General features: G+C 40.9%; 1 protein-coding gene across 3 annotated transcripts; it reads left to right on the top strand.

Moving 5' to 3' along the window:
* The first annotated feature begins 545 nt into the window (after window positions 1-545).
* Window positions 546-14,371, top strand: tango2 (transport and golgi organization 2 homolog (Drosophila)). 3 transcript variants are annotated; one of them, XM_030791299.1, is made up of 9 exons: window positions 546-585; window positions 1,963-2,108; window positions 5,225-5,313; window positions 6,695-6,814; window positions 7,197-7,311; window positions 11,611-11,678; window positions 12,019-12,169; window positions 12,715-12,822; window positions 13,187-14,371. In XM_030791299.1, exons 2-9 carry the CDS (start codon window positions 2,053-2,055, stop codon window positions 13,308-13,310), a joined length of 831 nt encoding a protein of 276 aa, XP_030647159.1. In that variant the 5' UTR covers window positions 546-585; window positions 1,963-2,052; the 3' UTR covers window positions 13,311-14,371. The 3 variants fall into 3 exon arrangements, with proteins under 3 accessions (XP_030647159.1, XP_030647158.1, XP_030647157.1); XM_030791298.1 differs by having other exon boundaries at window positions 555-620; window positions 12,022-12,169; XM_030791297.1 differs by having other exon boundaries at window positions 555-620.
* The last annotated feature ends 306 nt before the right edge of the window (window positions 14,372-14,677 follow it).

Here is a 14,677-nt window from a genome sequence, read left to right as displayed (position 1 = left end):
TATTGTCTTGATCCAGATGACAGCATGTGTGCCCGATTTTATTGGTTAGACAACTGTCAGTCAGTGAGGGACGTCCTGTAGGTAACTCGTGTGCTGGTTACCTACCTGAGTTAATCTGTAGCCGATATCTCCTTATTAATTTAATTCGGTCAGTTTGCTGAGATGACAAATTCTGGATATAAACATGGGCGGAAAACATAACGTAAAAAGAAGCTTTGAACGTGCTAAAGTTTTTACATGAACAAAACAAGTGAACAAAGTGGTGACAGCTATTTAAAATAATGATTCTATGGTGATTGTATTCCAAAGTGTGTATTGGTAATGTGTTAATCCTTCTATATACAGTTCAAACGTTGTCTAGAATGTTTTATGTAAATAAAAACCATGAACCGCTACTTATTTTCTTGTGAGGAAAGAGGCGGGACTATGCCTGAGAGTGGGTTGGGCGGACCCGCCTTCTTCATCATTGAGACACAGCAGTGACCAATCAGAGCACAAAGTTTATTGACTGACATCCCAAAACGGGGTCAACCTGACTGAGGGCATAGCTTTGAGTTTGGAAACCAGGCTAGACTTGCTTTGCAGGTACAATGTATTGATCATTAAACTCAAATGGATCTGTGAGTAACTCGATAAACATTTTTTCTAAGTCAGGTTAAATTTAAATCCAGTGTCATATCGGCACACATCGCATCACCATACGGTTTTGAGACAGCTTAGCATTGGACTGTTCAGAGTAAAATGACAATCCTATTCATGGCATTGGTAGCATACTTGCTAACTAGTTGATAGGTTAGCATGGCTCATAAACAGAATAATGTCTTCAGACCTACTAATCTTATATAATATTAGCCTTTGTGAATCTGTAATGATGTTCTGAACAAGTGGTGTGGCGATTTTGTTGTTCGCTTGAATCTCGGCTACAGTGAAGCAGTTAGCCTTTCAACTGAACTCTTTATACAGTAACTCAATGAGCTCCAACATCAGTTAGCTACCTCAGCTAAATACTCTAAGACGCGCTCACAAACCCATTTATATAAAGATTATGTAAATTAAGGTAATGAATAAACTAACTTGTTTGTCTTAGCTCAGTTTAGCTAAGATAGCAAATGTTATGCTGAATGAATGCGAAAGTAAGTCGTGGAGGTCCTGGGTGAAGTGTACACACCTATTGCTTACTGCCTCCTCGACCTGCAGTTACATCATAAGTAATGAACAGCTGTATTGTAACTTTGCTCTAATAATGTCACTGTTAATGATGACGCGGGTGACTGCACGTTCTTCCATGTTTCTTGACGTATGTCAGAATATTTATTACTTTGACAGCCAGTCATGTTTATCGGATCTACTGCGTGGCAGTGCGGTAGTTTCAATTTGTATGAGTTGCGTAATCAAATTGATTGAGTCCGATGTCCTTAACGGTCTGTATTAGCACAGATATTTTCATGGTAACTGCAGGCGTTTTTATCATGATGAGGTGCGTAAAAAAAACCACAGGACGCAACCACCGCTGCCTGCTGGTCTATAAAAAAAACGCTTGGTCTTTTAGATGAGATGAGGGTGTGTTGTTAATCTTGGCATAATAAGACCTGAGTGATGAGGTTGAATTGTCTCATCATTTTCCCCTCAGCCCTGGTTAAACTAAATAAAGAACCTCCCAAAATTCTCAGTTCAGTTTCACTTGGTTCCTCTCTTCTGCACTCTGTTTCACAATATTTGCTTGACTCTTGTCCTCTAGTTGTGAAAGCTCCATTCTTCATTTTCATAATCACAGTCGGGCCAGTTTGTTTGAAAAGCAGTTAAGAAACAGTGCTTAGAGTCTGAAGTATATTATTTGAAATATCAGTGTGTTATTATTAACAAATCAGTGAGTGTATCATAGGAGTTGATTAGCTGTGTGACAGAGAGTTTTATGCAATGTGGCCTAACTCTGACCTTAACAGTTTGTCTGTTTTCTTGCAGATCCTTTCAGCATGTCCCAGCTTTGACTTAAACAGCCACTGTGTTAAAAAAAAAAAAAAAGAAGAAAGCCCTCACCACTCAGACATCTCCATGTGTATCATCTTTTTCAAGTTTGACCCGAGGCCTGCAACCAAAAATGCCTATAGGTAAGACCCTTTGGGCCTTCTCTACCACCTGAAATCATTTCGATGAGTCAGTTAGTTTTAGGAGTCCCAAGAAGCTTGCAACGAGTTAACGTCACCCACTTTTAGTCCACAAACAGTCAGTAACCCCTCCTGGTTAACCACACTGGTTTGGTATTCTGACCGATAGCGCCCTTTTTTTGACCTTTGGGAGAGCACTGCGTGGAAAAATTGATTTCTCCATAGATACATTGAATATAGATTTGCAATTACCGCTGCGCTAGTTCTATAAATTTAAAAACTGGTTTATCTGACGCAGGCATAGGAAGTCAAGAAGGGTTGCGGTTCATGGCTTGGTTGACATGGGTTGGTTGACCTGGGTTGGTTGACATGCCTATGTGCTGAGAAACACCAGGTTACACAGTTCCACATCTCTGCCTTGGGCCTCTGCAGTATTTCCAAACATAGTGGGCTATAGATGTCTGTTAGGTTCATTCTCTTGTGTCTCAGGTCTGTTTTTAACTTCAGAATATCTACGTGACTCTCATTGCTTTAACAATTCAGATGCGTCAGCATATCTTTTAGCCGTACGTCTTACATTAATTGGTTATGTAACTCAATTACCTGAAACATATTCGGCTGATCACGTTCGTCACAGACGGCTTATTGGGTAATTGAAGACCGCTTGTCCTGCAAGGCTCCAAAACGAAAACAATTTGGATTATGCCATGCGACTTTGTGAGGACAGTTTGTATTGAAGCTGTCGGGAGGACTGCGACGAAGTCGGTATGGATGGGCTAAACCGTGTGCCTTCCATCATGCAATGCCATGTTTTCCATAACTCTTAATTACCATTCTGCTGAAGTGATTAGAGTTGGCTCTCTGTTGTTCTGGAACAGTCTAGGCTCTTGGGGCAGGTATCATTAGAAACAGCTTTGTATCATTAACCTCTCGTGCCACGGCGCAGGCCCCGATCTTCTCGTTTGTGTTTATTTGTATGTAAAAACCAACACCTCTCACAGCAAGATTAATAATGGACGGAAGCCACAGTACCCAGAAGAAAGCCACGGTTATTGTGAAGGTCGTTATAGTTCAGAAAGCTTTAATTCCCTTCGTGCCCACTTGTTGTGTGCTCGGAAACCACTTAATCTTCATCTCTTTGACCTTGGACCTCGCGCCCCGTGCTAGCTGGCCTGTTATCCTTTTGAGCAAGACGTGCGAGTGTATTAAGCATGCCTTGCTTTTGTTTGTTTGTTTGTTTGTTTTGGGTTTTTTGGGGGGGGGGGGGGGGTTAGCATGGAAAGCCTAGTAAAAGTGAAATAACAGCGTGGATGTAGCGCTAATGAGGAGTTTCCAGGAGAGGCAAACAAATCTCAAACGAAACTTTTTCCGTCAGCTCGAAAGAGACATATGTTACGCGCAGACAAAAAGATTCGGACTGTTGGAACTGACCGTCAGTTGTTGTAATTCTCTCCCTTTTTTTTCCCCTCATCTGTACTTTCGGCCAGTAGCCAGTACATTCATACCATCAATACCACCGAAGGCTTTGTAGCCTTTAGTAAGATGACGAGCCACTACTGATGATGCATGAGGTTGTCTCATGCTACGCCCATAAGGATCTTTGGCTGAATTTTTCTGCTGACTCGACCTAACCATGAAATGCAGACGTTTGTTTATGTGTGTGTGTGTGTGTGTGTGTGTGTGCACGAGTGTGACTGTGTATGCGCGAGTGTGACTGTGTATGTGTGTGCGTATGTGTGTCCTGCCGCCAGTCTTTCACTGTCAGTAGTATTAATGTGAAGTCACAGTGTCTTGCTCTGTTGCTCTGCTAAATGAGTGACAGTAGTGCAGTGCTAGTAGAAAAAAAGTCATCGGAGATTAACGTCAAAGGCAGCGTTACAAACAGCAGTCGTAAAGTTTCTGGCTTGGACGACTGGACCGTTTAGTCTTTATGGGGAGATGGGTGGGGGGTGGGGGGGGGGGGGCTTTAGTTGGCACCACTTGTTTTGTTTAAATCACCTTTAAAGGGTCCAGGTGAATTAATGGGCTCAATTTAAACCTTCAGGGCCATTCTCTCCGACAAAGATTAAGACTAGTTCTTCACGTAATTGCATTTTGAGTTCATTCAGACTGCAATTTAATGCTGCACTGAAGTTAAACCTAAAACTCTTTCTTTTTTTTTCTTTTTTTTTTTTCACAGTTTCTCATGTTGAGGCACATGAGCCAAGCCTACAAAATGTGCTTAGTCGGAAAAAAAAAAAAATTTTGGTTACTTTTGCTGATAACAGAATACCATGGCCTCCAAAGAGGAAGGTCATTAACTAAAGACTCCTGTGTGTATCTCTTTTCTCTTATGCAGAGATGGGGGAATAAAAATTCAGAGGATTAATACACTAATTCCCACTGCCAGCCAGCAGAATAGGTCATCAATTTGAGTGCATTAGCCAATTCATTATCATAATGAGAGCCTGTCTATGTTTCAGGAGGGAATAATTACCCATGTGAGAAACAATAAGTATGAGATATACACTCATCTTTTTTCCTTACCCCCCCCCCCCCCCCCCCCCCTTTCCTTCTCTCCATTTTCTCTCCGTCCTTTCTCAGCATTCTTCTCTCTTTCTGAACGCTCATCTCTCTCTCTCCCTCTCACCTCTCATTTTTCCCTTTTTGGGCTTTTTTTTTTTTGGAGAGGGGGGTTATATATGTCTTCATTTGGGTTGACTGAGAGGGTAATTTCTTTGTCCAAGGGCTGGCGTAATTGACATTGCCTCACTGAAAGTGCTCTGTAATGGGGAAGCTCTCGCCGGCGGAGGTGATTCTGCCGAGTTAGCCGTCAGGAAGGAGACACGTGCGGCACGAGCAGAGATTCATTTTGTTAGCTTCTAGCAAAGCGTGTATCTCTCTCTCTCTCTCTCTCTTTTTTTTTTTTCTCTCTCTCTCTCTCTTTTCACTTCAGTTCCCCTTCCCATCATTTCTATTTCAGCAAGAGTCAAGAGGGAGAAAAAGAGGGGGATGACCCTTCTGCGGTGTCATTTAAGATGATAGACAGTTACCGCGGCTACGTAAACGCCTCAGCAGTATTTTGCGGCAGTTTACGCCCTTGGTGTGTTTTGATTTGTATGTATTTCTCTCTTCTCCAGGCTTATTTTGGCAGCAAACAGAGACGAGATCTATAACAGACCCTCCAAGGCTGCTGATTTCTGGGGGAGCAGCAATGAAATTCTCAGCGGTAAGTTCTCGACATTTCATCCCAAGGTTCTAGAACTGGAACCGTGTTCAGCGGCATGTGTACTCGCGAAGATGCTTAAAGTTTAAGAACTGGAACCCTATGTTTAGATATTGAGTTCTAAGTTTAATAAAAAAAGTTTTAGAACTGGAACGATGAGTTTTTTTTTTTGTGTTGAGTTAGGTTTAAAAGCAAAAACACAAGACTTCCCTCTCTCTTTCTTAGACATTTGTGTGTTTCCTGTCACTGCAACTGCATACAAAATAGGGGGGGGGGGGGACGGTTTCCATGTCAACAGACCTCATTTGGAAGGAACCGACGTACTTCATAATATCTGGAACGGGAAAATAATTATTTTGGATCTTTAGCTCTGTCCCTCTGTCTGTCTTGTTTAAATAAAATACACTGAACATTTGGTCTCTCTGCTGAAAATGTATTATGTCTTGTATATTTCTTTCAAATTGATTTCATTTGTTGTGGTTGAAAAATATATCCCTTGCTCTATAGGATTTTGCTATGTAGGCAGAATTCCCACCCTATAAAAATACTGCCGATTTTATACAATTATGATTTCATGTTTGTTTATCATGCGTGCTCTGTTCCCTGTGGCATTTAACGGTATTGACTAAGTGCATGCACACAAGAAGCAGCTGGAGCAAAAGCTAAACTGCCTTTAATTGACTGATGACACCCAACACACACACACGCACCTAGACCACCACACAATACAGCGCAACACTGAAATCAATCACTTCCTTTCCATCTGAAGATCTTTCTCTCTCTCTCCCTCCCTCCCTCCCTCTCTGTGTTATCATGGGGTCAGACAGCAATTGTCAGTAGATAATTGATGGCCACCTTTATATGGTCTGACAGGACTAAATTCCTTCACTAATGCAGAAGCTCTTCTTTGTCCGTAAGGATAAGGAGTGATTGCATTGAACCGCAGCGTAGGAGGTGGGTGTTTGGGTTAGGCCACAAAGGAGACTTTTAAAAAGGGTTTTTTTTTGGCACATTTTCTTCTCCTGATGCAAACGTAGTCATTATCAAACCTGCACCGAAGATGACATCATTCAGAAACATCTTCAAAACTACACTTTTATAGTCCTCACAAAAAAAACGTTATTTCATTTGTGAATTGATCACTCGTCGTTTTTTTTCAAATGTTTTGTTTTTTTTCATTTATGTATTTAGTTTCAGTTTTAGTTTGTTTATGTATTAATTTGCCTTGTTGCCAAGACCGGGCAATTACCTATTATCTTTGGACATTTTTCAACACTCTGTGAATCGGTATCATTGGGCCCAGCTGCGTCCAAAACAACCCAGTGCATCTGTATCGTGTTTATCCTGCTTTAATGAGCCTTGTGTTGTCTGTCTCGGTGCTCAGGTCTGGATCTGGAGGAAGGGAAAGAGGGAGGATCGTGGCTGGGAATCAGTAAACGCGGCAAACTGGCAGCACTGACCAACTACATGGAGGGAAAACCCAACCCAGAGGCCTTGGGCAGAGGTGAAGTTCTCCAACTGACCAATCAGAGCCCTTTAGAATGTTTGTTTAGATGGTTTCTGGTTGGTTTGCCACATCCACAAGCCCGTTCTGAGCCGTCACACAGCTGTCTGCTACAGCTGTGTCTGAGCCCAAGGCAAACAAATTGGTTGGGGGGTGGGGGGTGGAATCTAACCTGTTAAATATATATTTGCTTCTTTCAAGGGCTTTGTTGCAAATAGTTGTGCTGATGCAAATTATGTAATGTTAGCGTTGCATGTGCACACACAAACATACACACCTTTCCTCTCTATAGCCAGTGGCCAAATATATGTTTCAAAAGTACAACTGGGAACCAAAGGTGCAGTGAACATTAAACTTGATTTAACTTTGTTTAATTTTTTAGGATTCTTAGTGTCCAATTTTTTAACGGATAACCTGGACAGCTACTCATATCTGCGTAAGGTGTCCTCGGAGGGACACCTCTACAACGGGTTCAACCTTCTCGCAGCTGACTTTAAGTAAGTCATGACTCGAGTTTGACCTGATACTGACCCAATGGAAAAATTAATCAGCATGAATATTCATTTGTTCAGATGAATATTCAACACGCAGAGTTTGAAATGTCAGCACACACATTACCCCCACAGATATTCTCCTGTATCTATATTTGAAGGTCATGCATTTCGATTAGAATAATCGTCTGTATGGTGACTAAACTTTCTACCGACTCCTCCAATGTATCTTAACACTCTTTTGAAAAAAGCGGTTGAGATAGTTGTTCGAGAGTTTTAAGTCAGTAACTTTGTGAAAGCTTCGCGTCCGATTCAATGTTTGAGTCTTCTCCGCTTTCATTGTTTGCCTTGTCTGTTCACTCTTTCTTAAATTTTGTTTCTTTGAACGCTTTAATTCAGTTATCTGTAAGGGCTGAACCATCCAAGAGTTTCCATTATTCTGCTTTTCTCTGTCGGTCTTGTCCGTTTTTTTGGGGGTTTTTTTTGGGACGTCGTTGTAATGTGATGACGTGATGTTGTCTGATCTCCAAAGTCCTTCAGACGAAATGCAGGAATAACACCTGCTCTGTTCCCTCCGTCTCCTCTCTTCAAAACCCACCGTTTGTCTCTCCGCGCAGTCCTGCCTTCCCTTCCCATCCTCATCATGGTTTATACCTTTTTTTTTTCTTCAACATGGGAATTCTATGAGATGTTTCATTTCACCAAATTAATTTCTGCGATGATTCATCTAAGGATGTGGCATACATGATGAAAGTCTGCCTCCAAAAAAAGACCAGAAGTGACAGTTGGGGGGGAAAAAAAATCCCATCTGGCGATGTTTAGGGAAATCTTGACTAAAAGAAAAAAACAAAGTGTCATGCGTCTCACTCTCACTCTCTCCCTCTTTCTCTGTCTCTCTCTCTCTTTCTCTCTCTCTCTCTCTCTCTCATACTTGGCGAGGTTTATAGATGATGACATATGACGCCTGTCGTGAGAAAGTGGAGCCACTGTAATAAGGGCCAGAAAAGCAGCTGTGAGGGCCAATTGATTTGTTTATCCTCTTAATAAAGGCGCTCATTCTCGAAATATTAGTCTGTTCCCAGCATATATTGAAATAAAAATGAAAAGTCTGTCGAGTAAAACCCGAGGACATGCAGTGGATACTTAAGTTGCAAATTGGTATCTGCATCCCGAGAAGAGCTCAGAGCTTTCCATCACAATTAGAGATTTTTCTTTCATCTCCCTGTGGATATTACTCATATTGTACAATTATTTACAATTTACCAACCCCTATGCAACGAGCTGAAATCGTCGAGTGAGACCAGGTGCTGCCAAAATCCTGCCGGGTCGTAGTCCCACTGTTTTTTTTCTTTTTTTGTTTTTGTTTTTTTCATCACCTCTTAATTACAGGCTGATTTTTACCTGGGAGACAGGTGCATGCGAAATTCTTCGGCCGGTCGGAGAAAACAGTGGTTGGTTGATTGGAAAATTAGCAAGACTGTGGCCCTCCAGGACTCTGAGGATTTGAATTTAGATTTGACGTGCAGGTGCTAAACCCAGACTGCAAGTGCACGAACAGGTATTTACAGAGAAGTCACGCTTTTCTTGGGTATTGTCATGTGGATCCACTGATATCAAGGTTAACTATTATTACCACGGTTCTGACCGTACTATACGCATGGCTTAGGATGATACAAGGCTTCTCTTTAAGTGTTTGCCTGTTGCCACAGCAACCATCCAGCTTTGTGATTTCATATCACCACGGTCTTTGAGATCAGACAATAGCCGTTTCACAATACGGAGTACGTCAAGTACGGACTCCCATTCTTGAGAGTTCGGACTCGCTGAGTTCAGCTCAGGAGTCCAGACTTTGTGTGAAATGCATTCTGGGAAACTTGACCACCCATGTCCACACAAGTCACTTACTGATGCATCCTTGATAAAACCCACGAATCAAGAACACATCCGGGTATTTGATCTGTACTTGGCTAGATGCGAACCTTTAATTGGAACAGTACTTCGACCGTGACGATGTTTCACAAGTCCATGAGAATGCAAGTACAGAGAAGAACACATATTGAGGAATGGCTAATGTCTATATCGAAATATTGATGAATTAATTGTGAACTTACAGTTTTAAATTTTATTCATCTTGCTTATTGCAACAACCCAGCGCAACCAGAAACCCGTAACCTGACGTAAGCAAAAAAAAAACCTTTTTAGGCATATTTAAGATGTGTTGTCTTTATTGACACTTTACCCCTCTCAGTTCATTCTCAGTCTAGTGTAATGTGTAATCTAGTAGGTATCAAACAGCACACCATAGTAACAAATGCTACGAGCAGACACTGGCTTAAAGATGTTGGAAGAACTCTGACTTGCTGAAAGTATTCGTCTGCTTTTTTGGCATACTGATCGTATCTTTCTTGCCGAGCTTCAAAGTACTGTTTTTCTTTTTTTTAAGTGCTCAGAGAAGCGTTCTCTCTCTCTCTTTCTCTCTCTCTCTCTCTTTCTTTCTCTCTCTCTCTCTCTCTCTCTGTCGTCGCCCAAGTTTACCTCCTGAGATTCATCCCGATTTAATGCCAGAAAAGCTCCTTCAAGACCATCTCATGTAGATTTCTCTCTCTCACCCGAGATTTCTGGGTATCAAAAAAATATCCACCTCTACCTCTGATAATATCCCTTTTACCGAACACAGGCCCAGTTACCACAAAGCACAGACAGACGTCCAACCCATCTCCCCACTGGGTGAAAACTATGAAACTCAAAGAGCGCTCAACCAAAATCATTTTGTCCCTATGTAATTGAATATGCTCTCCCACACACACTAAATCCCTTGGTGTTTTTTATGGATTAGGAGATCTGTCTTAAAACACGGCTTAGGCAATTTTCTTCCAAGAGCGCCGTACTCCTGCAGGAGGTTACCGCAGCCTCTGAAATCAAACGCAACCGAGTCTCACATCCGGTGCGCTCTTTAGCATGCTGATGGGTGTGTGTGTGTATGTGTGTGTGTGTGTGTGTGTGTGTGTGTGTGTGTGTGTGTGTGTGTGAGAGAGAGAGAGAGAGATTGGAAAACAGGCCTGTATTCCCTAGCAGTTATCCATTAGCTGCCAAGCCCATTGCTCCACAGTATTGGGAATGAGTGTAATAAACTGTGAGTCAACATCAGCTCTGATGTGTATTTTAGAAGTTCACAGTTAAACACTGTCTTCATGTACGCTGACAAAGATCTTTTCTTCTTTTAATCACTAGATGAATGCTTTTTTTTTTTTTTTTTTTGTCTTTTCTTTTCTTGCTTTTTCTGATTCGATCAAACAGGGAGAAGAGAAAAAGAAAATAGAAAAACCCTTGGTTTACTTTTCGGACTCCTTTTCATGTCATTCTCTATTTTTCTCTTTTTTTTTTTAATCCAGTCCTCTCCCCAACCACCCTTCATCTCATGTTCCCTCCTTTTTTTTTTCTTTTTTTTTGTCCTTCTGCAATGATTCTCGACCCTCGTTTTGGAAAGTTAACACAAGCTGGTGCTTGCTGGCTTGGACCTACAGCGAGACACTCAATGTACAGAAGCACTGGCCGCCGCCGCCGCCGCCGCTAATGATCTACTGTGGCATAAACAAATGCACAAGCCTTCGCCAGCAGATTTGCTCCTAATTAGCTGGAGGAGAGTAAACATATAGAGCGGGAAGAAAAACAGTATGTCATCCTAATTTAATCCGGCCCGTTCCCCTCATCTTCGTCTATTTATAGACGTTTTCATCAAAAAAAGTGTTTTTAAACGAACTGCCACACAGAGCTAATAAACCTCATCCCTTAGATGTCTCGTTATATTAAAACCTCGGATAGAACGACAGTAAAGCGTCTAAAGCGTGTCGTTAATTATGTACGGGATCTAGCATCTCTGTTTCGTTGAGATTTCGTCCTTTTCTACAGTATGGATCATATAAATTGTTTGTTGCTATGTAATGACAGTGTATTTACCACAAGGGTTTTACAAAGGCAGACACTGGGTTATGAAAAATGTTTTGTTTGTGTTCTGTAGAGGTGCACAGGTAGACAAACTTTTTTTGTTGCCCTTCTAAAGCTGTCGGTGTGGTAAAATAATAATAATAATAATAATAATAATTAATAAATTCTTTGTTTGATTTTTATTTCATGAGTCATATTTGTTTTGTTCCTTGTGTGGATTGTAGTTGTGTAGGAAGGGGCAGCGTACAGGCAAAGCTAGCATAATTACGTTTTAATTATGCTTGTCTGCGCTAACCTGCTTTCTCTCTCTCTCTCTCTCTCTCTCTCTCTCGCTCTCTCTCCTCGTTTTGTCTCCTACAGGACCAATGAAGACATGCTTTGTTACTATGGAAACAAGGGCAGTCCAGAGCCCATCCGTCTAAAACCAGGTTTGGCTGTTTCTCTGCGCGTAAGAGCTCAAACAACACTCACTGTATGTGCAGTTTATCCTTCAAGCACATCAGAGTAGAATGATACACGTTCGTCACGTCCTGTCATATATCTGCAGCTCCTCATATTATTAAATAAATATGTGTCTATCAGAATAGGAAACCGCACTGTCAGGAATAACACAAACATTAGAAAACATGTCAAACTCAACAGTTTAGTCAGGGAGAGTTATTTTCTACTGTAAACCCATTCTCATTGTTTGGAATTGTCTGGTTGGATAGTGTCTGGTTTAAGAAATGTAACAGGATCCACTCAGTTTGATGGTGGGGTCTGTTTCAGCAGGAATCTATGGACTGAGCAACTCTCTGCTCGAGACACCATGGAGGAAACTGCAGTACGGGAAGAGTCTCTTCACCAGTGTGCTTAGCAAAGCACTGCCCCCTGATGGTCTGGTCCAGGAACTGCTACACATCCTCAACAATGAAGAACTGTGAGTCTATATTCACACACACACACACATACATATACCCACAGAGAACTTTTCTTTCTATCTTTTGTGGCTTTTACTGTCACTTTCTCTCTCTCTCTCTCCACTCTTTCTTAATGTCTTTCTTCTGTCTCTGTTACACTCTCTCTCCCACTCTTCTCTCTGTAACTCTTGTCATCCCTTCACTATCTCTCTCACTCAATCAAACCAGCACCTTCTTTGATCTTTTCCAAGCTATTTGAAGCAGAGATCTGGGGCGTATTTTGGAAAGTTGTGTCAGTAGAGTCTTTGAAGAACAGAACATAAGAATTTATTAGAAAGCTTTTTTTAATAGACTTTCACGGATTCCGAGGTTTTACGAGGTGAACATTTTAACCTCACGTTTGTTCCAGACACATTTTTAATGATTTTGGACATTTGAAAGAAACACTCTCCCTCAATTTTTGTTGAGGTTTGACATAGTTAAACAAAGTTTTAAAGAGTCCCTCTCTCAATGACTTATTCCATTTCTTTCTTTCTCTCTCTCTCTCTCACACACACACACACAGAAACACTCCTGACCCGTTGCAGGAGAGCCAGGGAGAAGGCCATTACAGCAAGTCCATGCTCCGTGCACTGTCTGCTGTGTGTGTCCGGTCCCCAGGGTATGGCACAAGGTCAGAGTCCCGCGGGCGCTAATTAGTTCATGCATTTAACACACACACACACACACACACAAATGACTGACACTCATCTACTTAACATGCCTAAAATCCCTCTTACACCTGAAGTACTAATGAATCTCTTGTATACATCTACAACACCTAAACAAAATGAAATTATGATGCATTTTGGTCATATTTTATTCATCCATGTTCTGATTATTACACTGTTTGGAGCCAGATACATCTGATCATCAGATACGCTGGCAACATACCAGGGATTTTTCACTTAAGTTAAAAAAAAAAAAAAAAAAAAAAGGAATGAGGAATGAGGAATTCTTCCAGAAAAAAAATGACTTGTTTTATTTGTGAATTTCAGGACCAATACAGTTATCCTCGTAGACACAGAAGGTCACGTGACCTTCACAGAACGCACCATGCTCAACTGTAACGTCAGCCAATGGAGCACAAACTCTTTCCACTTCAAAATCCACGATTCCTGAGGCCTGGCCACCCAGCAGAGGAAAAGAAAGAAATACCATTCTGTGCCTTTTCCCCCCATATTCCTCTATTTTCGTTCAGTTCTCTCTCTCTCTCTCTCTCTCTCCACTAGCCTCTGCTCTCAACCACCAAATCATTTGGAAGACTTGAATTTTCATCGCTAAAATGGAACGGGAGACTACTCTTTTTAAATTACCACTCTCTCTCTCTCCCCGGAGAAAGACTGATTGCACTTCTGAAAGCAGTTTTCTTCTTTGTGGTTTAAGAAGAGTGATTCTTTAATTTTTTTATTTTTTTTTTCTCATTTTTTTTCCTGCTAATTATACTGAAACACTTAGGCAGTCTGGATTTGTGTATCGTGCAATGGAAGTTATTTAAGCTATATAATATGTCGATAAAAAAAAAAAAGTTCGATATTTATCATGAGAAATATGGAAAATATTTTTTGAAGGATGGAGTAGTTTGGAGAACAAAGTACATAACCTTTACTGTAAAAAAGCAATTATGTTTTTAAATTAAGTGAAAATGAAAAACCTTTTTAACGAAGTATCGAACAAAATTAAACCACTGGATGATGGGTTTATGAAACAGGATTTTGAATAGAACTTGTGGCAGATCTATGCCTCAGCTTTGACGATTGGCTAATCTGTAACTCAGGAAAAAAAAATATATGATTCTGTCATAAGATAATAAAGGTCCTGGAACATATTGCAGTATGTTAGTCAAACCTTTGACCAGATCTCGTCAGTGAGCTTAAACGTTGGCTTTTTAGTGTCTTCTCTCGTAAGTGAAGTGTTTTGTTTTGGAATTCTCACCTCTGAAATGACAGGAATCAAGGTCTTGTATTATCATTCTCACGCAGTGTTACACGTTGACCACGACGCAACACAGCCATAGTTTTGTTATCCTATTAAGGACAGAACAACTAGTCGAATATAGCGATGAAAAATCTCAGCGACAATAAGGGATTTTGTCTCAAAACTCAGAAGTAACCTGTCAGGCAGAAATATGTATTTTTGTTTTGAATGTCTCATACAAGCCATGAATAAAATCACCAAATGCATATCAAATGCAACGCTGATCTGTTTTAAATTTAAGTTATAGCAAAGCTATGTGAGCACCACTGAAACTGTCACGAAACTAGAGAAATGACTTTGTCCAGTTGAAATACTTATTACCTGAACCGAGAAGATATCAGATCCCACCTTTAGCTTAGTTCATAATCACGTTTTATCTTTTTTTTTTTCCTAGCCTGTTCCTGTACTCATCGACATATATTAATATAACCGCCCTCTATCGGAGAACGCTGCAGTTGCAGCTAATAAGTTATTACAGAATTGGTTGAACATGGTCTCTTCCATTACCTGAT

This window comes from Chanos chanos, chromosome 14, assembly GCF_902362185.1.
Source record: "Chanos chanos chromosome 14, fChaCha1.1, whole genome shotgun sequence".
Lineage (NCBI taxonomy): Eukaryota > Metazoa > Chordata > Actinopteri > Gonorynchiformes > Chanidae > Chanos > Chanos chanos.
The sequence above is the reverse complement of the archived record's forward strand: the minus strand, read 5'-3'. Positions and strand labels throughout refer to the sequence as shown.

What these genes read in the sequence shown, in the direction of transcription:
- tango2 (XM_030791299.1), top strand. Translation starts at nt 2,053, where the DNA reads ATGTGTATCATCTTTTTCAAGTTTGACCCGAGGCCTGCAACCAAAAAT. An exon ending in CTTCTCGCAGCTGACTTTAA is followed by an intron (nt 7,312 to 11,610) that starts GTAAGTCATGAC and finishes TGTCTCCTACAG; the next exon opens with GACCAATGAAGACATGCTTT. An exon ending in ATCCTCAACAATGAAGAACT is followed by an intron (nt 12,170 to 12,714) that starts GTGAGTCTATAT and finishes ACACACACACAG; the next exon opens with AAACACTCCTGACCCGTTGC.